Raw genomic sequence first — 25005 nt, 5'->3', positions numbered from 1 at the left:
TTGTTGTGGAGGGAGCCATAAGTGGTAGAGTCGAAGCCAACGTCTTCCCCAGATGTTCTCAACGCCTATAAAATGTGATTAACACTGCTACGCTCACCTGAAAAAAGGGAAATCATCCCCAAAAATGGGTGAAAGTTCATGGGCAGCAGCGGTGCACGGACTTCGCTCACCAGCCCCAGGCCCCTCCTGCCCTGCTTGGTGGAGGAGGACAAAAACATTTGGCTAATGAGTTACGGAGTGCAGCAGGTCCATCCCCAGGGCGGCCCTGCCATTGCTCACGGCCATCCCCTATCAGGGACGGGAGATTTTGCAATCCGGGACGCTATTTCTGTGCAGTTGGAGTTTAAACTTTGCCACTCGGGTCAGGGCACTACGGAGGAGGAGGAGGTGGCCGGGCTTGGTGTCCACCCCACTCCCCTGCGCACCAAGGGTCTTGAGAAGACGGGACGGATCTGTGGGAGGGGGATCTCACACAGGTATGTCCTGGCTGCTGGTACTCAACAAGGTCCCTCTACCTGATGGTCCCACATCCATCGGGACTCTCTGGAAGGACTGAGGTTGAAGGACAGGGTGCAGTAAAGCCCCTTGCCTGGGTTGGCTGGCCAAACATCATGGTAATGACACCTGCCCCAAACCTGGCTTGAAGGACACTTGAATCAGTGCTTGATAGGTTGGGAAAGGCAGTTGGGTGATGGGCTGGGTGGATTGGGTTGGGTGGTGAGTGGTGGGTTGGGTAGTTGGGTGGTGGGTTGGTTGATCAATCAATCAGACATTTGACTGGTCAGTCAGTTGGTCAATGGGTCGCTTATTTGGTCAGTCGGTCAGTTGGTCAGTTGGCCAACAGGGTTGACCATTTGGTCTAATTCTTGATTGGTTCACTGATTTGGCTAGTCAGCTGGTTGGTTGGTTGGTCAGCTGGTTGGTTAGTTGGCTGATCAGCTTGGCCTGTTGGTTTTCTCTGAGTCCAGGGTCTCGAGCAGTGCCTGGGGTGGCAGTGGCAGAGTGGGGCTGAATCCCTTCCTTGGGGCTGGCTGGTGGCAGCAGTCTCCTCCCCCTGCGCTTGCCACCCAAAATGATTAACCTGATCTTCCGGAGTGGTCACACACATGGACAGGGCTGGATGGGGGTGCTGACCTGGCCCTCAGATCTGGGCATTCATCCTGCTCCTGCACTTGGGGGGCGCAGTGGGGCTGGAGCAGCTGGGTGCCAGTGGGGAGCCCCTGGCTCTGCAGTTCTCTTGGGGGTAAAAAATAAGAGGATTTGGGAGTTTCAGGTGCTGGAAGGAGCACTGTCGTGCTTCTGAGCCCCTTCATACCTGTGCTCTCCCTTCTGCACGTAGGGCTTTGCCAGATGTGCCCACATGTGCTGACATACAGGTGCTGGCACGTGTGTGCATGTGTCCACACACCCATGTCTGTGTGGGCACACACGTGCACATTGCATGGTCATGTGGTTGCACAGACACACAGCTCTGCACATGCGTGTGCCAGTGTGGCAACGTGCACACCCAGCCATGCATGCGTCCACATGGTCACACAGAGTCACACACATGCACATGCGTGTAATATATATCTCAATGGTCCTGCACACGTGTACCCATGCCCAAACATGCTCCCTGCTCCCTCTCACCAGCCCCATGCCCGCCTCACGATTTGGGGTGTCCCTGGGGTTGTGTAACTTGGGGGGGAGGGGTGAGGCGGGGGGGCAATCACGGGGTCTGGCTCATGGACCTGACCCTGCCACCTTGCAGCCATGGCCTCTGGCGTGGGCAGCCTCGACAGCCTCGACCTGCTGGACCTCCTCTTTGACCGCCAGGATGGGATCCTCCGTGGTGTGGAGCTGGGGACATCGCCGGGCACCTGGCACAAGGACGGGGTGAGTCCCCTAGGTTGGGGGAGCCCATCCCCACCTTAGCCCTGGGTCTGGCAGGAGAACCCCGTCCCCACGCCTTGCCCGGGAACTGGGACCACCCCGCAGCGCGGACAGCTCCTGTGGGCACCCCAAGGTGATGGGTACCCTTGTCCCCACAGCACGCCCAGGAAAGCGAGGACTTCCTCAGCTCCATCCTGGGCTCTGGGGACTCAGCGTCGGATTCACCCAGCTGGTCACCGGCTGCCAGTGACAGCGGGGTCTCTGAGGACCCCCCCTCCGACCAGCTCGACAGCCCCCCCAGGTGCTGTGATGGGGGTCCCAGCGAAGTGCTGTACCCCTATGCCAACGCCTGCCGAGATCTGCCCCTCCCACGGGGAGCTGGGGTCCCTCACCCTGATGTCTCCATTGACCTGGGTGAGCCACAAGGGAGAGACTGGGCAAAGGACCAGGCTGGAGGGATTGGGGAGGACTGGGGACACTGGGGAGCTGAGGGGGGACAGGGGAGCAGGAGCCTCTCAGGGATAGTGAGGAAATTAGGGGGACTGGAGGGAACTGGGCAGACTGGGGAGAACTGGGAGGTCTGGAGGACTGGGGGGGAGCGGGGAGAGCTTGGGAACAGGGGTGAACTGGGCAGACTGGTGCTGGTGGGGGAGACTGGAAGAGGAGGGAAGTTTGGGGAAGTGCTGAGGTGGGCTGAGGTGGGCTGAGCAGAGTGGGGTGTTGTGGGGGGGGTTGGGGCAGGAGCAGAGGGATGGATGGTTTGGGGGGACAGAGTCCAGGGCCACTGGACTGGTAGGTGGCGGCAAGACACTGTAGCTCTGGGGCCATGGCAGGGGTGAGGGTCCTGCCTTGGGGACACTGGGGACAGAGGGGGACACAGGACTGCTGACAGCCTCCTCTCTCCCCTCACCCAGACATGTGGCACCCCGGCTTCTTCCTGGAGGAGAGCCAGGACCTGCCCGTGGTCTCCCCGCCTGCATCCTGCACCCTCACCGTCAAGGACCTGCTGCTCTCAGGCAGCTCTGATGCTGTAAGTCCCCTTCTCTGTGTCCCCATCCCTCCTTGTCCCCAGCCTTGTCCCTTCCTGGACCATGACCCCATCCCCATCCTCATCCCCATCCCTGTCCTTTCTGGACCATGATTCCATCCTCACCCTGAAGCACAGTACCATCCCCATCCTTGTCCCTTTGCTCATCCCTCCCTGTCCTTGTCCCCTTCTCTGGATCGTGGTCCCTTCTCTGTTCCTCCCCACCCCTGCCCCTTACCCTTAGCGGACCACCATTCCCATCCCCATCTCTCCCCATCCAGTCCCCACACTTGTCCCCTTTCCCACACTATGGTCCCATCCCTGGCCCTTCCTGGACCATGATCTCATCCTCATCCCCGCACCATGGTCCCTGGGGTCAGGCATGGGGTGACTCTGCCACCCAGGGCCATCACCCACCCGTGGCCCCACAGCAGCCACAGGTGCCCGGTTCCCTGCTGAGGCAGAGCCAGGGGCAGTTCCAGGAGCTGGTGCTGACGGAGGATGAGAAGAAGCTGCTGGCAAAGGAGGGGGTGTCCCTGCCCACACAGCTGCCCCTCACCAAGGTGGGTCCCTTCACGCCTGGGCAGAGTGTGGAGTGGGGGGGGTCCCAGCCCTAGCAGCCCTAAACCCCCCCGTCTCCCCCAGTATGAGGAGCGGGTGCTGAAGAAGATCCGGCGGAAGATCAGGAACAAGCAGTCGGCTCAGGAGAGCCGCAAGAAGAAGAAGGAGTATATCGACGGGCTGGAGAGCCGGTACGGCCCCCAAACCCCTGCTCTGGGCATGGCTAGCTGGTGGTGGGCACGCTGCTCCTTGCCATGGCCCCCCAGTTGTGTCCCCCCCTCCCCGACTTCACCCCCCTCTCCCTGTCCCCCAGGATGTCAGCATGCACAGCCCAGAACCAGGAGCTGCAGAGGAAAGTCCTGCACCTGGAGAAGCAGAACTCGTAGGTGTTCCTGGGGCAGGATGGGGACAAGGACAGGGTAGGAGGGGGCTGGGATTACTCCCCGGCCCCGGCCAGACCTGCTGGGGGGCAGGAGGTACTCACGGGCTCTCCCTGTCTGCAGGTCCCTCCTGGAGCAGCTGAAGAAGCTCCAGGCCCTTGTGGTACAGTCAAGCAACAAGGCAGCGCAGACGGGAACCTGCATCGCGGTGCGTGGAGCCCCCAAACCCCCCACAGCCCCCTTACTTCCAGGGAGGGAGACAGACTAAGACCCACGGAGATGTGTTGGTAGGGGTGGACGGAAGGATGGACAGAGGGATGGACGTGTGCTAAGGCAGAGGGATAGGTGCCTCAAGGTTGGGTGGATGGAGGAAAGGATGGAGGCATGTGAGGATGGATGGAGGGATGGATGGATAGAGGGAGGGAGAGGATAGAGGAAGGGATGGAGGAGCACTGGCAGGGGCATGTGCACAGGGAGGGATGGAGGGACACAGTCCTGCCACCAGTCCCCTCCCTGGGAGCCATGTCCCAGAACCTGGTCCCCCCTCCACAACTGCACGTGGTAACATCCCCCCTCTGCCCCCAGGTCCTGCTGCTCTCTTTCACACTCATCGTCTTCCCCTCCATCAGCCCCTTTGCCCCCAGCAAGGCTGAGGCGAACGGCGACTTTGGACCCGTGCGAGGTGAGGGCTGCGCCGTGGCTGCGCCAGGAGCTCTGGGCACTGGAGCTGGCCCTGACCCTCCTTCGCACTCAGTTTTCTCCAGGTCCCTGCACAACGCAGCGGCCTCCCGCGTGGCTTACACACAGCCCCAAGCTGGGGACGAGAAGCCCCTGGAGCCGCTGTGGCCGGAGCACCTGGGCGAAGACCCCGAGACCCTGCACGAAGCCTTCGGCAGCCACGCATTCACCCCACGCCCGGACAAAGCGTCTCCCCGTAACGGCACACAGCCACTTGCCTCGGAGGGGCTGAGCCATGGGGATGAGGATCAAACTGACACCGTGTCTGAGGATGGCACCACGCCGCACCACGGCCTGGCTTCACTGGCTTGGACCAAGGCTGGCCACAGCAGGCCCACGGTGCTGGAGCCGGCTGAGGAGCTTTAAGCAGCACCCAGGGACCACAGGGGATGCGATGGGGTGGCTCAGCACCTCATCCCCTATGGGACGAGCCCTTGGGGTGGCCCCTCTGGGATCTGCCTCCAGGCGCGGGCGGATGCTGGACCCACTTGGCTTTGCTTGTATCTGTGAACTGGGCAGATGAGACTGGTTCCCACTGGCCTTACTGGGAGGGAAGGGGCTGCCTCTGCTCTGCCCCACGGGTGCAGCAGGAGTTATGGGAGGGACACAGGGTCGCTCAGGATGGGGACGAGGGGCCCTGCGCTGGTTGGCTATTGATGTTGCAACTGGTTGGTTTTGTTCTTTTTTTTTTTAAGCTTTATTTTAATCTCTAAATAAAAGGTATTTTGGAAAAAAAAAATCTGCCTGCTTTAGTTTAATATAGGGTGATCTACAGGGTTTCAAGGACCTTTGGGCCAGGGACACCTCGAGCCCAGTTGCCGTGAGGCAACAGGGTCCAACAGAGCTGGGACACACGGCCACCCCCAGCCTATGGCTGCCCCGGGCACAGTGGGAGGCAGAGGAGAGGGCGGTGGGACTGGGGCACCGGCACCAGTCCCCTTCCATTCCACCACCCAGCGATGTCCTCTGGGTCAGCAGCAGGCACGGTGCCGGCTCTGCCGGCAGATCACAGTGGCTCATCCCAACCACTGCCCAGCCCCACCTTCGTTTGAGATGGCACCAGCTGCCCCTTGTGTCACCGCCCCAGTGCTGAGCACCCTCATCCCTCTGCCGCCCCAAGGTGTGCTGGACCCCACAACTGCCTCCTCGCAGAGAAGGAATCAGATACTTGGTCCATTTCAAGCAGGCAAACACCATCTCGGGTCAGTGGGTGCAGCTGCCGTGACACACGTGATTCAAGTGTATTTAATACTTACATAAAAAAAGGGACAATGTTTAAGGGTATAAAAAAATGTCGGTAGGAAAAGCGGCACAGACGAGTGTCTAGACAGACAGGGAACAGTCTGGGTCAGGTGAGGAGAGGCTCCACCTTCATCTTCTTCACCGTCGTTGGCCCCATGTCCGGGCTGGGACACTCCTTCAGACTGTCACGACGTTCCACCTGCGTGGTCCCAAGGTCAGGGCACAGCCCGCCCGTGCCGTTGTGCTGGGAGAGGGGCTCCTCCTTCAGCAGCCTGCGAGCCCCGGGGTCGAATTCAAAGAGCTGTTCAGGCTTGGTAAGCTCGGCGCTTTCCACCACCACCGGCCCCGTCCACTCCGGGACCTCCAGCCCCAAGTGCTTCATCAGCTTCATCATGACATCATCGACGTAGGCGTGGATGCGCAGGTCGGCCTGTCTGTCCTGGGGAGGGCGAGGGCAAACACGGTGTTAGGGGACAAACAGCTTGTGGGGACAAACATCCCCTCCTTGGGAGCATGTGGGGACAGGGCCTGGATGATGGCTCAGCTGCACGCGGGCTCCAGGGCTCCTGTCCCCGAGACATCATCCCTGGTGGAACACAAGCTGACCCCATCTGGCACTGCTCCCTGGCTACGCCGTGGCTGACAGGGCTCTGTCAGGGTGTGGCAAAGCAGTCCCCACCTTGAAATGGCCCAGAGACGGGGATATGGATGCAGAGCCAGGCTAGCGAGCCCAGGACAGAGTGGGACAGGGACAAGGGAGCTCTAATGATGGCCCTGAACTCCCCTCTGCTATGGTTATTCGAAAAACTTTGGACAATTACAGCACCAAAACCAGGGCTGAATATGAACAGAACTCCTCTGCCCCATGGCATGGGTTACATGGGTGCAGTTATTTCATCGGACTATAATTCACCAGAGGATCCATCAGTCTTTGGGCTGAGTTTTTATTCTGCTCTTAAGATTCAGGCTGGGTGGAGAATGGATGGAGAGCAGCCCTGAGGAGAAGGACCAGAGGGTGCATGAGCCGGCAATGCACAATCACAGCCCAGAAGGCCACCCGCATCCTGGGCTGTATCAGCAGAAGTGTGGCCAGCAGGGCGAGGAAGGGGATTTTGCCCCTCTACTCTGCTTTGGTGAATCTACACCTGGAGTACTACCTCCAGATCTGCAGCCCCCAACATAGGAAAGACATAGACCTGTTGGAGTGGGGCCAGAGGAGACCACAGAGATGCTGTGAGGGCTGGAGCCCCTCTGCTGGGAGGACAGGCTGGGAAAGTTGGGGGTGCTCAGCCTGGAGAAGAGAAGGCTCCAGGGAGACCTTATTGCAGCTTTCCAGTCCCTAAAGGGGCTGCAGGAGAGCCGGGGAAGGACTTTTTACAAGGGCATGGAGCGATAGGACAAGGGGGAATGGCTTCAAACTGGAAGAGGGGAGATTTAGATGACATAAGAGGAAGAAATTTTTCACTCTGAGGGTGGTGAGCCCCTGGCGCAGGGTGCCCCGAGAAGCTGTGGCTGCCCCATCCCTGGAGGTGTTCAAGGCCGGGTTGGACGGGGCTTGGAGCAACCTGGGCTGGGGGGAGGTGTCCCTGCCCGGGGCAGGGGGGTGGGACTGGACGATCTTCAAGGTCCCTTCCAAGCTAAACCATTCTATGATTCACCTTCCATTTCCAGGTGCTTATCGGGAGTTGCAGGTTTAAACCCCCCAGCTGGGTGGAAGCCCAGCCTGTTTGCTCGCTAAGCGAGGCCACTCTCCTATCGGGCCCCTGAGAGGGGACGATGTGAGCGGACGAAACTGTGATGGGGCTGCAACAAGTGACGCGAGGGAAGAACAGCAGCACAGAGCAAATTGCTCTGAGTGCAGAGCAGCGAGGATGCTCTCACTCACATGTTTGGTTGCTTGCAGGTTGACTATGACCAGCTTCCCCCCTCTCTTCTTCGTGATCAGTGGGAGGTTGCCGCTGGGTTTGATCTGCAGAGAGGTCCCCAGAGTGATGGAGAGATCGGCTTTCCTGCAGGGATAAGACAAAACATCCAGGGCAGAGAAAAAGCCATGGCTGTTTGCAGGCTGCTTCTCCTGCCCTGCTCCACTGTGGACTCTCCAAGCTTCCCAGTCGGGAAGCAAAGCTGTGGCTGGAATTTGCAGTGGTTTCTCTCGACCACTTTGTGGGGAGAGGGCTGGGCATTGCTGTACTGTGGGCACAGCCTCAGGGCTGTGAGGCACAAAACATGACAAATAAAACCAGGCAGGGTCAGCCCAAGGGCTGCTGTGGTGCGGGCAGAGGACGGGGAGCCTGAGCAGCCTCCTGGGGCACCACGAGCCGCAGGTGACAGACAGCAGCCACCACGGCACAAAGAGCGCAAACACGGTACCTGCAGGCTTCGTCTGCCAGCGTGAGGTCACGGTCGGGCAGGGAATCTTCCCAGTCCAGAATGGTGTCTCTTAACTTCCCTCTAGAAAACACACACAGGGTCCATGGTTTCCCTTGCCAGGCAGGAACAGGCAGCAGCACTGCCCTTGGGAGAGGGGACAGCGACCCAGATCCTGTCCCACCCTCCCTGGCCCAGCACTGTGAAGGAACAGAGAGAGCTCAGACAAGCCAAGGGGACTCACCGGCAGGTGAGGGAAGGCACAGAATTCACCTGCATAAGGGATTTTGTGGCTGGTGCTGCAATGCCACCAAAGCCCCAGCTGTTTTGCTGTCCCAGTTCAGAGCTGGGATGCATCTTTCACTCCCCAGTCTCAGAGCTGAGCCAGCAGAACTCTGTCCTTCTGCCTGGAGCCCCTGGCCTGGATGAGAAAAGCAGCTGCGCTGCTCCCGATGAGCCTGGGTGAGGAAGCACGAGGGGCATGTGGAACGTGTCCAGATGCCAGATCACCTCGGGGTACCTCCAGCTGCAGAGCTGGAAACACTGCACTTCCCTACTGAAGGCAAACAGCACCGGGGCAGTGCAGTGGCCGTACCCCGCTGGGGGGGAAAGGGCTCTCTAGAGCTGCCATCCCACAGCAGGGCATTCTCCAGCACTGAAACGCTCAGATTATTGGTGTGGGAAGACCCCCCTGAGGAGGCTGCATGGCTGGGACTCCCTAGAGACGCGGGTGTTGGCTTCTTATCTGGGCTTTTGGAGATCTCCCCTACACCCTCTGTGTCTTCACCTGAGCTGGAGGAACTGCTGTCCCAGCCCTGCACCAGAGCCACTTGCTGGGGTGAAGGGGTCCCTGCCACCCCACGTCCCCTCGGGAGCCCCCACCCAGTGTCCCAGCTGACGTACCTGCAGGCCCGCAGCCCCCGGGCTTTGGTGACGCTGCACAGCCTGCCCGTTGGCTTCAGCCCCATGCTGCCCACGACCGTGTCCCGCACATACTGCCTGCAAGAGACGGTGCCATTCAGGGCTTGACAGGCAAGAAGGTGGCACCCGCTGTGAAACATCCCCCCCCGATATGGCACACCTCACACCACAGACTCTGGAGGAAGCAGGTGATGGCTCAGAGCCACTGGAGTACCTCAGTCCTTCACCGATCTCTGCCTGCGTCTCTAACCAGGCGCTGCTGAGAACAGCCCCGCAGGTCTGCCACAATCCAGGCTGGAAAACCTAGCTCGTAGCAACCTCGTCTCCTCCCTCCAGCTGGCAGGCGCAGACCCTGCTGTCAGCAGCCCTGCTGGCACGTCCACCTTGCCACAAGGAGCAGGATTTGCCGAGGGCCTCCCAGGCAACGGAGGATTCCCACAATGTTCATCTCCCACCATTTGACAGGGTTTAGGATTGAGAAGGACAGGTCTGTCCGTGACCTCACGCACACTGCGCTAGAGACCTGCCAGGCAGAGAGCCCCACGGCATGTGCAGGGCCTCCATTGTTCCCTGGGGACAGCGACAAAACCCCCACCCCACTGATGCCCCACAGGCTGAGGGCTCACGTACTTGCCGCATTTCACGCACTCTTCCACAAACATGTTCCCGTGGAGCTCAGCCAACTTGTCCCTGCAGGAGAAAACGGCAGAGGTGAGATGGGGAAGGGTGGAGAGCCCTGGGGCAACTGGGACAGCTGCCCAAATCCCCTCCTCACCAGGGGCCCTGCATCTCAAGGGCTTCCTCACTTTACAGCTGTGCCGGATTGGACCTGCCAGGTGATGTGGGGTGGCAGAGACCCTCTGCCATGGCCTGGTGCCAGCATAGGGGCAGCACTGAGGGGATAGCACTAATAGCACTAACTATTAGTTATAGACAAATTATGGCTGTGTCAGAGCAAGGCACCAGTGGCAGGCAGGCTCTGGGTGCCACAAAACGACCTGGCTTTGCTGCAGGGAGGCAGTTGGTCCGGCAGAGAAGACCGTTGGTCCAGCCACCAAGAGTGGGGGCTTCCCTGCCCCAAGCACAGCCATAACATGCAGGCCAAGGAGGCACCGGCAAAACTGTGGCACGCTGAGCACCGCATTGTACATTTAACACAAGAAATACTGTTCAAAGGGAGTTTGGGCAGAGCTGTCCCTCTCCCGGAGCAGACCCAGAGGACATGTTCAGGTCCTGGCGAGAGGCTTTCTGCGCCACGGTTTCATCTCCATCACGAAAGCACTGTGCTATGACCACTGCAATCGGGACTAAGGGGAGGCACAGCATACCCTGGCTTTTTAATTTTAAATGGTTCCATCCACAGCACCAATTCTAACCTGTGTTCTGACCCAGACTCAAATCTCTGCGCTCAGTAGTAACCGGCATCTTTGCTTTTCTCAGCACACAGTGTTTCTCTCTGTCCTTGCATGGTTCCAGCCCTTTGCCACTTGTTTTGACTAAAACTCCCCTCGAGCTCAGCGCCAACCTCAAAGCGCAGAAGCTAGAGGAAAACAAGGCCACGCTCTCCCTATGTTCCTATGAGCCCCATGGTGACTGGGAACCTCCTCCAGGGCAGAGGGAGACAGGACTGACTTGATTTCCCCCATTTTGGCCCCAGTTCAGAGGCGCTTACTTAAGCACATGCTTTGCTTGGGTGGAAGAGCTGTGCTAAAGCAGAGCGGGAGCCAGTGGCGCTAGGCTGCAGGGAGCACAGCTGAGTTCTGGTCATTATTTCCTATTCTTTTTCCCATGGTTGTTTAATTTAAAAAGGCAAATGTGGTGCTGGGAGCAGGAACTGGGACTCAGGGCATTTCATAATAGGAAATACCCCCTGGAGGCTGCTCTCTGCTTAGCCCGTGATGGCTGAAGACATTTGTGAGACGCATCTTCTCCCAGGTCCCATTCATACTCCTCATTCTCATCCCAATTCCCTTCATTTTAGTTTCTTACTTGAATTCAGCTGCTCTCCTATGTCCATCCTTTCCAGGCAGCTCCAAGCAGTTTGCCTCACAAGACAATCACTTACTGGTCTTAAGTGCTTGAAATGGGTTTTATAACAGGCTGAAGTTTCTTGAAGGGAAAAGGGCCTGTTGTCACAAGTGCTAATGGAAAGGCAGGGTCTTTTGAGGACATCTTTGAAATGGCCACCGCGCTGCTAAATGCACTTCAGTCCCCACCCACACAGGCAGCAGAGATCTCCTACCCTCGGCTCCCATACGTCGCAGCTCCCTGCAGAGGGAACACAGCTATGCAGGATCCCTGACCTCATCGCAGCGGGCGAGGAAATCGGAGACCACAGCCGGTAAGTCAGACCAGTTCCGACTGTGGGACTTTCTCTCCCTCTTGCCACCCTTGCAGTTTCGCAAATTTATTGAGAGGCAAAATATTTTTTAAGGTATCTTGGGCCCAGGCGTGCTTTCATCACTGGGGCAGCCCCGCCTTTATTTTCTCTTAAGAAATTCAATTTAATCAAACTAAAATAGCACAAGATACAGTGCTCTGAAACAGTTCTAGCAGCACTAGCAAAACAGGGTGGCATGTGTCTCTGCAAGCAGGAGTAGTTTCAGATGCTCTTGTCCTCCCTCCTGTCCCTTCACCCCTCTGGATGGGTACAGAGGCAGTGGAAAGATCTGCGCGCCCTGAGCGCAGCTCTGAGCAGTTCCCAGGAGCACGTGCCCTACTTGACGCCAATGTCTCACTCCCTGGGCCACGAGCCCCCAGGCAGCAGCGCAGCCAGGCTGCTCACAGCGGCACCGTCAGCTACAGCCACTCAGCTGATGGGTGGTAACATGCGATGGCTCAACACCACGACCTGTTCGTTCTACTTGTGAAGGAACGACTTCTGGGTGCACTTCTAGAGAGCATCAGCTGACGCCAACTTCATTTCATCACCTTCTGAATTATTACCATAACCTCTCTGCTCTAAATTCAAGCTGGTTTATGTACCCCTTCCCGCACCAGCACATCCCAGTTTCCACTCCCAATACCAGTGGGCAGACGGTTTCCAAACCAGCCTCGGAAATCAAGCCCTAGCATCAAACACTTGCATGGGAGGCCACGCTAGCAGGGCAGCAAGAACAGCCACGTGGCAGCGGCTGGGACAGGCATGAGGGACCCGGAGACGGGGCAGGAGAAGCAGTACCGTGGGAATCCTGAACGCACGTGAAGGCCGTCCACGTTCTGGCTGACCAGGAATTTCAGGATGCCAACTCTCTGCAGTCCCAGCAGCGCCATGTGAGTCTTGGAGGGCTTGGCATTCTCAAAGGTGGTGTCGAATTTTGGGGAGAGCCCCTTCTCTTCCATAGTCCAGACACCATTGGGTCCCCTGCAGCAACGGGGACAAGAAAGAGCGAGAATTGAGAGCTCAGCCTCTAAAAAATCAGTTGTAAATGCACCACAAGCCCTATGAACGGAGGATGAGCAAGGCCCTGCTAAATGAAGGTCGTGGATCACCAGCGATTTTTGTCCTTGATGCAAGCAGAGCGCATGTAGGGCTTCTGTGGGTTTGGCCTAACATCAAATGGGTATTCAAGAGGGAAAGGGTATTTTCAGCAGGATCCAGGACCAGACAGGAGGGATGGAGGAGGTCTGGCTGGGGTAGCAGGAAGCACAAACCAGAGCTTTACGAGATGCAAGATGGAGTTGGAGAAGGTGCCATTCTCCCAACCCCTTGCCTGCTGCCCACTGCCCTTACCTGAAGTCGGGAATCCCTGAGGCAGTGCTGATTCCAGCCCCCGTGTGAAACACCACATTGGATGAACTCCGGATCAAGTCCGCCAGCTCCAGCACCTTCCTCTCCAGTTCCTCTGGCGGATCAAAAATCTGAGCAGAAGAGACAAACCACCATGGGAATGGAGAGATGCAGGGATAGATGATGGATCCTACACACCTCCCAGCACAAAGACCCAGTAAACCACAAATCTTTCTTGTCCACGAAAGGAAAGATTTCACATTCCTTAATGACAAAAGCATTTAATCAGAGAGAAAGTGTTGTATAAACCATCTCCATGCAGGATAAGGGCTAAAAGCACCTAATGCAGACGAGAGTATTATTGCTCTCGCTGACAGGCAGCTGATACCCTGAGAAGTGGCTGGGCTCCAAGGCACCGTTGGGAAGTGGGAGGACAGGAGCAAACCCAGTGCCACCCCACGTGTGCTCAATTCCAGCTGTCACCAACACAGCCACCGGCTCTGCGGACTGGACAGGGAGGAGGAACGGCAAGCAGCGTGGGAAGCCATGGAGGTGGGGGACATGGGGATGCTGTGGCTGGACGGGACCATGTGCCCACCTGCCTTTCTGTCACGGGCACAGGATTTAATTTCTGCAAGATGCTTCTACAGCCCAGTTTCCTGGGGACAGGGACTGAGGACAGGCCCCTGTGTGTCCCTGTCCCCTCACCCCAAAACCTGTTTTAAGCTTCCCAAGTACTGCTGGGGGCATGGGGCTGGGACCACCCCCACAGTGCCCGGCACAGGCCCCTTGCACCCACTCCCTGGGGATAAAACGGTCCCCATATGGGTGGGAACCCCTGTTGTTGGGGGGCACAAAACAGGGGGATGTTTTGGGCCTGTTTTGGGATGCTGGGCTGGGACAATGACAAGGAGAGAGCCATGGGGCTGGGGAGCATAAGGAGGGAGTCATGGGGTGGACCTGGGGGGACATGGAGGGAGCCGTGAAGCTGGGGGGGACATGGAGGGGGCTGGGGCGACAAGGAAGGACCCATGGGGCTGGGGGGAGACAAGGAGGGATCCACAGAGTGGGCCTGGAAGGGACACGGAGGGAAGCATGCGACTTGGGGTGACAAAAGAGTAACCACGGGGTGGGGAGGACATGGATGGAGCCATGGGGTGTACCTGAGGGGTACACGGAGGGAAGCATGGGGCTGGGGGGGGACATGGATGGAGACACGGGCCTGGGGGGAACAAGGAGGAAGCCGTGGGGCTGGGAGCGACATGGAGGGAGCCGTGGGGCGGGCCTGGGTGGGACATGGAGGGAAGCATGGCGCTGGGAGGGACATAGATGGAGACATGAGCCTGGGGGGGACAAGGAAGGGGCCGTGGGGCTGCGGGGTCATGGAGGGAGCCGTGTGTGCTGGGCTGAGGGACACAAAGGGGTCCGCAGTGCTGGGTTCCCCACGGGAGACACCCGTGGGGCCGAGGGCCCGGTTGCCATGGAAACCCGCCAGGCCGCAGCAGGCCCCGGGTGGGGCCGGGACCCCGCCGCGCCGCGCTCACCTCGGGGAGGCCGCACTTGCCCTTGTCCGAGTACGGCGAGAGCCCGGCCGCGTAATTCACCGCCATGGCCCGCCCCGGCCGCCGGAGCGCGCATTGTTGCCAGCCCCGCGGACAGGCGGAAGCGCGGGGGGAGGCCGCGGCGGGCGGGGCGGGGCGGGAACCGCCCGGTGGAGGGCGCCGCCGCCGCCATCTTTGTGCCGGGCGAGAAGGGCGGGGGAAGCTGGCTGCCCTCACCCTGCCGGGCTTCGGCTGCCCCCCGCCGCCCAGGGCTGGGATAAGGGGCACGGGGTGCCATGGAAGGGCAGGGGGTGCCATGGAAGGGCAGAGGGTGCCATGGAGGGGCAGAGGGTGCTATGGAGGGGCAGGGGGTACAGGAAAGGGCAGAGGGTGCCATGAAGGGGCAGGAGGTGCCATGGAGGGGCAGAGGGTGCCATGGAGGGGCAGGGGGTGCAGGGAAGGGTAGGGGGTACAGGAAAGGGCAGAGGGTGCCATGAAGGGGCAGGAGGTGCCATGGAGGGGCAGGAGGTGCCATGGAGGGGCAGAGGGTGCTATGGAGGGGCAGGGGGTGCAGGGAAGGGCAGGGGGTGCCATGAAGGGGCAGGAGGTGCCATGGAGGGGCAGAGGGTGCTATGGAGGGGCAGGGGGTGCAGGGAAGGGCAGAGGGTGCCGTGAAGGGGCAGGAGGTGCCATGGAGGGGCAGAGGGTGCAGGGAAGGGCAGGGGGGCCAGCTGATCAGGGCACAGCCATGCCCCACACAACCTGCAGCCCCCCACCCCCGAGAGGGCCATGGAGCCCGACCCTTCTGCCCTCAGACCACCCCCCCCAGCTGCCCCCCTGGGCCTGCCCCTGCTGTGCCATGTCCCCTCACCTCCCTGTCCCTGGGCATTTCAGGGGTGCACGCAGACCCCCTCCCCAGACGGGGCTGGTCCCCCCGCAGCCCCCCCGGCTGCCCGGCGCTGCCAGCTGTAACCGCAGCCGTGCCGTAACCCAACTCCCTGGCGTCTGGTCACCCGCTCTCCAGGCGCCGCAGCCGCTGGGAAGACGTGGCAGGCGAGGACGGGGCTCTGGGAGCAGTGGGTCTGGGGGTGGCTGAGCTGATAACGGTGAGAGAGAGACCCTCGAGCACGGCCGTCCCCCGTCCAGGTGCCACGGGGCTGAGGCTGGAGCCACCATGAAGAGCCTGAAGGCCAAGTTCAAGAAGGCAGACGTGAGTGCAATTCCCAGGGACACGGGGACCTGCCCTGGGATGTCCACAGGGAGGTGGGGACTTGCCCTGGGATGACCCAAGTTTCACGGGGACCTGTGCTGGGATGTCTGCGGGGACACGGGGACCTGCCCTGGGCTGTCCCAAGTTTCACAGGGACGTGAGGACATGGGGATCTTCCCCAGGGTGTCCCCAGTGTCACAGGGACATGGCAACCTGCCCTAGGACATGGAGTGGCTGCTCACCTTGGGGACAGCAGCCCCATGGAGGTCGGCTCTGCCACCCTGGCCAGTGGGATCAAGCTCCCAATGCACCCAAAGGTGCTCCCAGGGCTGTCACTGGCAGCAGGGCAAAGTAAAAAAAGCAAGAATGGGGAGAGGGAAGTGGGTCTCCGGTCCCCTCCCAGTCCCCTCCCTGGGGACGACTGCCAGCTTTCCAGCTGCCACAGCCAGTGGAACCAGCATGTCAATGCTCCTCAATTATTCAGCACCAGCCTGGCACGGTGTCACAGGCTCTCACCATCGTCCACACCGGGCAGAGGGTGACAGTGCTGTCCCCAGTGCCCATGGCAGCACTGGGCAGACGTGTGCACTGGGGGGACACATGGCTGGGGACACATGGACACAGGCTGAACCCCCCCATGCGGAGTCTGTGGGCCTGCCCTGCTCAGGGTGCTCTGTGCCTCAGTTTCCCCACACTGTCCTGAATACTTCTGTGAGTGGGGAGGGGTGAGAGGCTCCTGCTGCCCCCAGGGCTCTTCTAGGGACCCTTTGCATTTTGGGATTCCCTCCTTGGGGGGAGTTTGCTGAGCCCCTGGGATACAGGCAGAGGGTCCTGCCCCTCCTTTGGCTGCAGGGTTGTGGTGGGAGGTAAGACTGTGCCCCCCAGGGCAGGGCAGGGGGTTCCACATCCCCCTCCTCAGGGTGCAGGATCTGGGTGGCCGGAGGATGCTCATCTGCTTGATTTGGGGTGCATTGCTGCATCACCTTGAGCATGGTGTGGGAAAGCTGCCCCCCGCCTCCCCAACCCCTCCCACTTTAACTGAGACCAGCCTGGGTGCTGATCCCTGACTGGGACCTTGGTACCTGCTCCGTGACAGGGATGCAGGGATGCCTGGAGCTCTGGATGCTGAGGAGGGAGGGAAGGAGGGAAAGAAGGAGGGACGGAGGGATGGAGGGAGGCGGATCCTGGCTCCCACTGCGGCAGGCGCCAGCCCCCGCCCTGGCAGCGATGCTGGACCAAGCTGGGGTCTGGGGTCCACGGCCTGGAGCCCCAGCCTGCCCTCGCCCAGGCGGGGGGCAAGGGGTGCATGGCTGCCCGCCGCCTCTTCCTCAACACCATGAAGCAGATCTGCCTCTGTGCCGCTGCCTCCTTCGCGGTACGTCCCTGTCCTCCGTCTGCGGTCCCCTTTGGTCCCGTCCTCCGGGGTAAGCCGTGTCACCCCCACCCCACCTGGGCCCCCTCCATCCCCATCCCCATCCCCATCCCCATCCCCATCCCCATCCCCATCCCCATCCCCATCCCGGGGCTCGGCTGCGTCCTCTCCAACCTGCTTTGTCCTTGCATGACAAGGGTGTGGTGGGGGGGGAGCAGGCACCACCCTCCCAGTTTGCCCAGTAACACTGGGAGACTGGTTTATTCCCTGCTCCCAGATGGGGTCCCCTGGCCCCGCAGGGCTGTAAGGGTTTGTGGGAGCACCAGGTGGGCACAGTGGCACAGGTCCCGTGCCTGGCACCAGGCACCAGGCTGTTGAGGGGCAGGATGCAAGCAGCTCCCGAAAGGTGACATCCATTTCCTGCTGCCGCGGCTGCAGCGAGCTCCGGTTTGTCGTCACGGGCTGCAGGGTGAACCCAGGGCATCCCGTACTGGTCCTGTATGATCCCTTCTTCGGGTCAGCAAGCTCCCCATCCAGCCCCAGTCCTGTGGGGGGGATCAAACCAGGACAGCCCCTTATATCCCAGGGAGGCTGAAGCTATCCCAGGGGACCTACTCTGGCTGCCAACTGTGCTCACCCTGACTTCGTCCCTTCCTCGGTGGGGAGCAAAGCAGGGCTGGGAATGGGCTCGGCGGGGAGACCTGGGCAGGGATGGGGCTCAGGCACATCCTGGGTACTGGCTGTGTTTAGCGTTGGGGTCACTGGGATGGCAGGGACAAATCCTGGGGCAGGGACAAGCAGGCAGCATCGGCTCGCTCCCAAATCCTAGCCGGTCACAGCCTAGCCCATCCACAGCTAAACTGGGGCAGCTCTGTAAATCTCCTGCAAACTGGGGTAGGGGGAGCTGAAGGGGGTCCTCACCCCAGTCAGCTGTCCCAGCTAAACCCTCCATACCTGGGGGCCAGATGCCACAGCACCCAGGAAAGGGGTTGGCCCAGAGATGGCCACCACAAGGGATAGGGATGGGTGGAAGACAGCAGGGATGGGGATGAGGACGGGCACCCGGGTCCAGCCCAGCACCCTGCCTGTCCCCAGGGACAGCACGCCCATCAGAGCCTCCTCTTGCCTTCATTGCAGAGCCAGGACTGGACCAAGAACGATGAGAAGCTCCTGCAAGCTGTGGACTACAACGATGCTGGGAAGGTGACGTCTCTCCTTGTCCGCAAGGGCCTGGTCGCCACTAAGCTAGACTCAGAGGGCAAATCTGCGTAAGTGTTGACCCATGTCCTTGGGACACCGGGGATGCAGGGCTGGGGACAAGGCTGGGGGTCAGGGACATGAGTCCAACAGCCCCTGGTCTTGCTGCAGGTTCCACCTGGCTGCCATGCGGGGGAACGTGGACTGCCTGGAAGCCATGCTGGCTCACGGCGTGGATGCCATGACCAAGGATAGCTCGGGTGAGGGCATGGCCGCCACGCGCCCCTGGCTAACGCCATGGATCAGCTGGGGTCACCTGGTTGTTCCCACTCTGCTGGCAGGTGTTGAGGCTGAGGGGACAGAGGTGACAGCTGTGGGGGCTGTAAATTGTCCTAGCTTCCTATGGGGATTCAAGCACTGACCAACGGTGCTCCTGGGGGTGTCCCATTCTTCAGTCCAGCAGATCTTCCTGTGTGCCCATCCATCCGTCTGTCACCTCTGCTGCAGACTCACCGTCTGTTCTCTGACCCGTCTGTCTGTCCCTCTCCCCAGGTTATACTGCCCTGCACCTGGCGTCCAAGCATGGCCACCCACAGTGCGTCAGCAAGCTGCTGCAGGTACCGGGGCTGCAAGCACAGTGCTGCGAGGGAGGGAGGGTGCTGTGCCAGTGAGGTGTCCTCTCTGTCCTTGAAGTCCCTTCCCTCACCAGTGGTGTTGGTTGGCATGGTGGTTCCCGGCTCTGCCCGGCGCTCTGTGATGCTGCCCAGCACATGCTTGGCCCTCCACCATGCCAAGGAGCCATGTCTACTGGAGCAGTCTGTCTGTCTGTCCCCTGTCCTGTAACCCAGGCTCTCTCCTTCAGGCCTCCTGCCCTGTGGATGTGGCTGACGGCAGTGGCCGAACAGCGCTGCACCATGCAGGTGAGTGGGGACAGTGCCAGCCCCATCCTGCTCATGTCTCCGTGAGAGGCACAGTGCTCAGCCTCTGTCCTTCTCTCCAGCGGTCAGCGGCTGCATCTCGTGCTCAGAGATCCTCTGTGATTTCAAGGCTCCCTTGAACATCAAGGACAAGGTGAGATCCCTCTGCAATGCTGTGCAGAGCAGCAAGGGGCCAGACTGGGGCTGTCTCTGAAATGCAGAAGCTTCTGGGGTGGAATGCAGCAGCTGGGAGTACCTGGGGTTCCTGGGTGAAAACACACCATGAAGTGGGACGTGGAAATCCGGGAAATAACAGGAACGGGGTGTCCCATGGGGGGATGTGAGCCTCATCTGTGCAACCTCACCCAACCTGACCTTGCCCAGGATGGCTCCACACCGCTGATCCTTGCTGCCAAGATGAGCCACTCGGAGCTGTGCCGGTACCTGCTGCACCGCGGCGCGGCTATCAACAGCCGGGACCTGCAGGGGAGGTGAGTCTACACTTGTGGGGACTGGGGGTGGATGGGCAGACAGAGGGAATGGCCTCTCACCTCTCTGCTCACCACTCTGCTCAGGACAGCCTTGATGCTGGCCTGCGAGAACGGCAGTGTGGAGACAGTGGAGGTGCTCGTCAATGCTGGTGCCCGGGTGGCCGTGGTGGACTCCACAGGTCACGATGCTGTGCACTACAGCCTGGCCACGGGCAACGCTCTCATCCAGCACTTCCTGCAAGAGGCTGCTCAGCGCCGGTCCTGGGCCAGTGGTAAGACAGCTGTGCTGCAGTGGTGCTCCTTGTCTGCAAGGTGTGGACCCACAGGGGTGTTTTCACCCTTCAGGGTGCTTTGGGACAGGGATGTCTCATCCATGGCTGGAAGAGGCTGAGCAAGGCTGGAGGGCACATGTCCCCCTTTCCCACATGCTGGGGGTGCCTTTGCCCAAGCTGTCACCAGCCAAGGGCTGGGAGGTGGTGCTGAGCCACAGTTGCCTATCTCGGTGTCTTGCACATGCTTGCACACACATATTCACATGTGTGTGTCAGCCAGTGTGTTTGTGTCTGTGTGTGCACGTCTGTGTGCACGTGCCTCCCCGTGTCTTCACACGTGTGTGCATCCCTGCAATTACACACTCACTTATATCCCCATATATGTCTGTCTCCATGTGCTCCTTGTGTGCATACATGCCCCCCTGTGTACACACGTGTGTGTGTGTGCCTCCTGAGTGCCCACCCCTGTATGAGCACATTCAGAGGTCCCCTGCACACACAGGGGCTCTCCCTGCCGTGGCCACCCCTACAATCCCCTAAACCTCCCCAATTTCTCTTTCCTCCCTCTCTGCCCCCCAGAAGAGGAGTCAACTGAGCAGACATCCCAGGTAAGGGGCTGCCAGGCTGCCCACCTCTCATCAGGGCTGGCCCCAGCCTCTGGCCCGAGGGCGATGGGTCAGGAAGGAGGGAGGCCACTTTAGATGTGATGTCCCCTCTGCCCTGGTGTCTCCGCAGACATCTTCGCCCAGCCAGTCGTCTGTCAGGGAGAAGACCAGCACCCCGAGGAAGAGGAAAGCCCCTCTGCCTCCCCTGGGCACCCCCAGCCAGGTGAGTGAGGGGTCCTGCTTAGCTCCATGGGCTTCACCTGCCCCCACAGTGGAGGTGATGCTCATGGGCTGGCCTGAGCTGCAACGGCAGCTTCATCCCCTCTCCCGGGGTACATGCAGCACCTCAGGCCCCAAGTCCCTGCTGTCGGCAGGGCATGGGCTATCAGCCCCTTTATCTCCACCCCATGGGCCCAAAATACCCCTTCACCTGGGGGGCTGTCCTGGTGTTGGGGGGGTCAATGCCCTGCTGGAGCCTTTCCTTATCTCTCCGGTGTCACGAAGCACCCTGTACTCCCCTGGAGAGCTGCCACTGAGCCTGCCACAGCCCCCTGCTGAGGATGGGCAGGAGGGGGCCGACAGCGGGGAGGGGGCTGGCAGTGCCCAGTGCTGAGGCTTGGTGGCCGCTCAACTGCAGGAGGACCGGGACGCCTATGAGGAGATTGTACGGCTGCGGCAGGAGCGAGCCCAGTTCTTGCAGAAGATCCGGGGCTTGGAGCAACAGGAGAAGCAGAGACGGGAGGTACCAGCAAGCCACAGGGTCGTGGGGGAGATGCCACTGTGTCCCTAGGGAGCAGGGGGGGACAGGAGGGATGGGGACAGCATTTATCCCTCTCTGTTTTCTCTCTGTCTCCTGCTAGCGAGCAGAGCTGGATGAGAGCTCCCTGCGCTCTATGGAGAAGCAGGTGAGGCTGGTGAAGAAGTCATGGGTGGCCTTAGCTTTCTGAGGGGTCCTGGTGCTCATCGGGATGCCATCAGGACTTTGGTGGAAGCAAAGAGAACTCCATGCCTGTGTCCTGCCCCACAGATCCAGGAGCTGGAGGAGCGGCTGGCGGCACGGGATGGTGAGAAGGAGCGGCTGGGCAAGGAAGTGGAGGCTCTGCGGAGCCGCTTGTCCTCACTGGAGGTAGGTGCAGGGTAGGAGATGGCAGTGCCAGGGGCTGGGGTGCATGGGGACTGATGCTCACCATTCTGCACCCTCAGAATGAGAAGGAAAACACGAGCTACGACATCGAGACACTGCAGGACGAGGAGGGAGACCCGCTTGAGTTCCCAGGTGGGGCCCTGCCCGTCTCCCAAAGCCCCCATGGGGCTGGGCAGCCCTTGGGGAGGTGGCACCCCGCGGCGGGGAGTGGGGGCACGGGCGGGCATGGCACCGGAGTCCCTGCACCCTGCAGGGGCAGAGCTGCTGCTCTCCAAGAAGACGCTGAGCCCCTCGGCCGAGGAGCTGCTGGCCACGCTGCAGGGGCAGGTGCAGTCCCTCACCGTGCAGAACAAGGAGCTGAGGGAGAAAATACAGGCAAGTCCCCATCTGTCCACCTGTCCCTCCCTGCTTCTGTCTCCTGGCCACCGGTGGCCTCACCGTCCCCTTGGCAGGTGTTGGAGAACTATGAGCGGGATGAGAGCAACCCATCCACCCCGGCGGACTTTGTGCCCGCCAGCCTCTACAACGCTCTCCAACGTGAGCTGGAGAGGCTGCGGGTGCAGTGCTCGGGGCCGCCGCGGGGCATGGATGCGAGGGACGAGGCCGGCGGTCAACTGGCGGTGCAGACTGGTGCCTTGGAGCAAGTCCCAGAGCAAATCATGGAGGGGAGTGTGGCGCAGCGGCTTGCTGAGGAGCCAGCCTGGACCTGGGGCGAGTGCAAGGCAGCGTTGGGCGAGCTGCGGGTGCCACGCATGCAGACCTCCTCCTCCTCCTCCATGGCTGAGCAGGAGGCTGGTCCTGAGCTGGTGGAGGCTCGGGCAGCCCTTCGACAGGCACAGGCAGCGCTGGAGGAGCGGGAGCAGCGGCTGAAGGAGCTGCAGTCCCGTTTGGAGGCCGGCGCGGAGGCTGTGGAGGCGACAGCCTCCCTGGGGGCCTCCCTGGAGGAGGCGTCGAGGGAGAAGGAAGCCTTGCTGGAGCGCTGCAGCCGGGCGGAGGCGGAGGCAGAGGCCCTGCGGCGGGAGCTGGAGGCCAAGACGCGGGACTGGCGAGCAGCCGGCGGCCCTGAGCCGGAGCCGGGAGTGCTGGAGCGACGGGTGGCAGAGCTGGTGCGGCAGCACGAGGAGGTGACGTCCCAGCTGGGGCAACTGCGGGAGACACTGGGTCACAGGGAGGCTGAGCTGGACACCCTGCGGGAGCAGCTGGCCGCCCGGCCGGTGGGACGTCGGGAGCACGAGGAGACCCTGGCGCAGCTGCGGCAGGCGCAGGCGGAGGCGGAGGGCCGGGTGCCGCGGGAGGAGCACGCCCGGGCCACGGCGGCACTGGAGAAACAGGCGCAGGCACTGCGGGAGCAGGCGGCTCAGCTGGAGGCAGCGGTGGAGGCCAAGGGGCGTGAGGCTGCCCGATTGGAGGCCAAGCTGGCGGTGGCGGTGCCGCGGGAAGAGCACGAGGCGGCGCAGGCAGGGCTACGAGCCGAGGCGGCGACGCTGGCCCAGCGGCTGGGCGAGCTGTCGCGGCGGCACGAGAAGACGTGCGAGGAGGTGTTCCGGGTGCAGCGGCAAGCGCTCTTCATGAAGAGTGAGCGGCAGGCGGCGGAGGAGCGCCTAGCCACCACGCAGAAGCAGCTGGCCGAGGCGCAGGATGAGGCACGACGGCTGCGGGAGCTCCATGGCCACGCTGAGGACTCGGCACGGCTGGTCAGGGACAGGGACAGGAAGGTAGGGGACAGGGAAGAGGTGTCAGGGGATGGCGAGGGGCTCCTGGGAGGGGAGATGGTGGCCTGGGTCCTACTTTGTTGGGTTGAGCTGGCCAGGTCGCAGGGGAGATGTGCTCGCAAACATGCACATGTGTGTACACAGATGCGTGCACACATGTACATTACATCACAGAATCACAGTATGGTGGTGGTTGGAAGGGCCCTCTGGAGCTCCACCATCCCACCCCCCGCCAGAGCAGGTCCACCTCCAGCAGTGGCACAGGACACGTCCAGGCGGGTTTGGAATGGCTCCAGAGTGGGAGACTCCCCCCCCTCCCTGGGCAGCTGTGCCAGTGCTCTGCCACCCTCATGGGAGAGAAGTTCCTCCTCAGGTTGAGATGGAACTTCCTATGGTCACGTTTGTGCCCATTCCCTCTTGTCCTGTCACTGGGCACCACTGGAAAAAGACTGTTCCCATCCCCCTGGCACTGTCCCTACCTGCCTACATACACACATGCATGTACATGCATGTACACACCCAAGTGCATGTGCTTGCACACACTTGCACAGACCTGCACATATGTGCACGCTCACACATGGGCACAGCCATGGGTGGACCCCCAGGGAGTTGGGGCTGAGGGGTCCCCAGGTCCCTGTAACCTCTGTGCACTGTGCAGATCACTGAGCTCTCTAAGGAGGTCTTCAGGCTGAAGGAAGCCTTAAATGCTCTCCCCGAGTCCCGGGGGCCACCGCAGTCACCCCCCGACACTGCCGCTCTCCAGGCCAGGATCCGTGCACTGGAGGAGAAGCTGGTGGTGGGTACCTGGGGGCTTGTGGCCATCACCTGGTGGGTTCTGGGCTTCCACAAACCCCTGGTCCCATGCTCAAACCTGCTTGCTCTCTTGCAGGAGACAGAAATGCGGCACAGCAAGGTGGTGACACTGTACCGGAGTCATCTGCTCTATGCAGTGCAGGTGAGGTGGGGATGTGGCTGTGGGGGAACTGGGGACACTGGTATGGGGGACCGGGGCACCAGCCAGCGACGTGTCGATGCCTGCGTGCTGGTGGGGAGCAGCAAGGGGCTGGATCCATGGACTGCCAAACCAGAGGCGATTGGGCCATGCACACAGACTCCCTGATATCTACTCTGATGTCCCCACCAATGTCCCCTCCGCCCCAGGGCCACATGGATGAGGACGTGCAGAGAATCCTGTGCCAGATCCTGAAGATGCAGCGGCTGCAGGAGCAGGGCAGATGAGCCCCTGCCAGCACGGCAGTGCCACAGGGGTCGGTGGTACGGCCGGTGACACGGCTGGGGGGCCAGGCCTGTGATGGCACCCTCTGTGCCCCTTTGCTTCTCCAGGCAGCACCCCGTCACCAGCACATTGCACCCCCCACCCTCCCGGCCCTGGGGGCCTGTGCCACCCCCCTGCTGCCCCACGCACCCCAGCACAGCAGCAATAAAGTATTTATACTCACGCCAACAGGATGGCTCATCGCTGGGGGGGACGGACAAGGGTGGGCACAGGGTGCTGGGGGCTCGGGGGGAGGTTGATGGAGCTGGGGACGGTAGGGGATCGGTGCTGTCATCTCCTCCAGCCCCGATGTCCCCAGATGGGAGCGGGTGACTGTGAAGGAAGCGGGGTGGTGGCGTGGGAAGGGTTGAAACGCTCTTGGCCAGAGCCAAAACTGCTTTCCTGCGGGTCCGGGGCAGTCAGAGGCCCC

The 25005-nt window shown here is 61.1% G+C and overlaps 3 protein-coding genes across 4 annotated transcripts; 2 read left to right on the top strand and 1 right to left on the bottom strand.

Annotated features, from left to right (window-relative positions):
* Window positions 1–1752: 1752 nt before the first annotated feature.
* CREB3L3 (cAMP responsive element binding protein 3 like 3) lies at window positions 1753–4944 on the top strand (the record flags this gene model as incomplete). Its single annotated transcript, XM_082495436.1, has 9 exons — window positions 1753–1875; window positions 2031–2286; window positions 2787–2902; window positions 3304–3462; window positions 3545–3651; window positions 3774–3842; window positions 3964–4048; window positions 4426–4522; window positions 4595–4944. The coding sequence occupies 9 exons, from the start codon at window positions 1753–1755 to the stop codon at window positions 4942–4944; spliced, it is 1362 nt and encodes a 453-aa protein (XP_082351562.1).
* An 806-nt stretch (window positions 4945–5750) lies between these two features.
* SIRT6 (sirtuin 6) lies at window positions 5751–14451 on the bottom strand. Its single transcript, XM_082495393.1, has 8 exons — window positions 14383–14451; window positions 12842–12969; window positions 12290–12472; window positions 9739–9798; window positions 9091–9186; window positions 8191–8271; window positions 7706–7829; window positions 5751–6259 (listed from the first exon to the last, which is right to left on the bottom strand). The coding sequence occupies exons 1-8, from the start codon at window positions 14446–14448 to the stop codon at window positions 5927–5929; spliced, it is 1071 nt and encodes a 356-aa protein (XP_082351519.1). The 5' UTR covers window positions 14449–14451; the 3' UTR covers window positions 5751–5926.
* A 937-nt stretch (window positions 14452–15388) lies between these two features.
* Window positions 15389–24743, top strand: ANKRD24 (ankyrin repeat domain 24). Of its 2 annotated transcripts, none has more exons than XM_082495238.1 (19): window positions 15389–15589; window positions 18099–18229; window positions 18330–18418; window positions 18711–18775; window positions 19021–19078; window positions 19159–19229; window positions 19460–19566; window positions 19651–19838; window positions 20418–20446; window positions 20574–20666; window positions 21081–21185; window positions 21304–21348; window positions 21471–21569; window positions 21647–21719; window positions 21841–21962; window positions 22040–23302; window positions 23958–24095; window positions 24189–24254; window positions 24461–24743. In XM_082495238.1, the coding sequence occupies exons 1-19, from the start codon at window positions 15554–15556 to the stop codon at window positions 24536–24538; spliced, it is 2856 nt and encodes a 951-aa protein (XP_082351364.1). In that variant the 5' UTR covers window positions 15389–15553; the 3' UTR covers window positions 24539–24743. The 2 variants fall into 2 exon arrangements, with proteins under 2 accessions (XP_082351364.1, XP_082351363.1); XM_082495237.1 differs by lacking the exon at window positions 15389–15589 and adding an exon at window positions 16728–16964.
* Window positions 24744–25005: the final 262 nt, after the last annotated feature.

This window comes from Vanellus vanellus (genome assembly GCF_965231255.1).
Source record: "Vanellus vanellus genome assembly, chromosome: 25".
Lineage (NCBI taxonomy): Eukaryota > Metazoa > Chordata > Aves > Charadriiformes > Charadriidae > Vanellus > Vanellus vanellus.
Note: the sequence above shows the minus strand (reverse complement) of the source record. Positions and strands in the feature narration are given on the sequence as shown.

Coding starts and splice junctions, on each gene's coding strand:
- SIRT6 (XM_082495393.1), bottom strand. CDS start 14,448: ATGGCGGTGAATTACGCGGCCGGGCTCTCGCCGTACTCGGACAAGGGC. Junction 9,799..12,289: donor GTGCGTTCAGGATTCCCACG/GTACTGCTTCTC, acceptor TTTCTCCTGCAG/GGACAAGTTGGCTGAGCTCC. Junction 9,187..9,738: donor GAGTGCGTGAAATGCGGCAA/GTACGTGAGCCC, acceptor CGTCTCTTGCAG/GCAGTATGTGCGGGACACGG.
- ANKRD24 (XM_082495237.1), top strand. CDS start 16,896: ATGGCTGCCCGCCGCCTCTTCCTCAACACCATGAAGCAGATCTGCCTC. Junction 16,965..18,098: donor GTGCCGCTGCCTCCTTCGCG/GTACGTCCCTGT, acceptor CCTTCATTGCAG/AGCCAGGACTGGACCAAGAA. Junction 24,096..24,188: donor CACTGGAGGAGAAGCTGGTG/GTGGGTACCTGG, acceptor GCTCTCTTGCAG/GAGACAGAAATGCGGCACAG.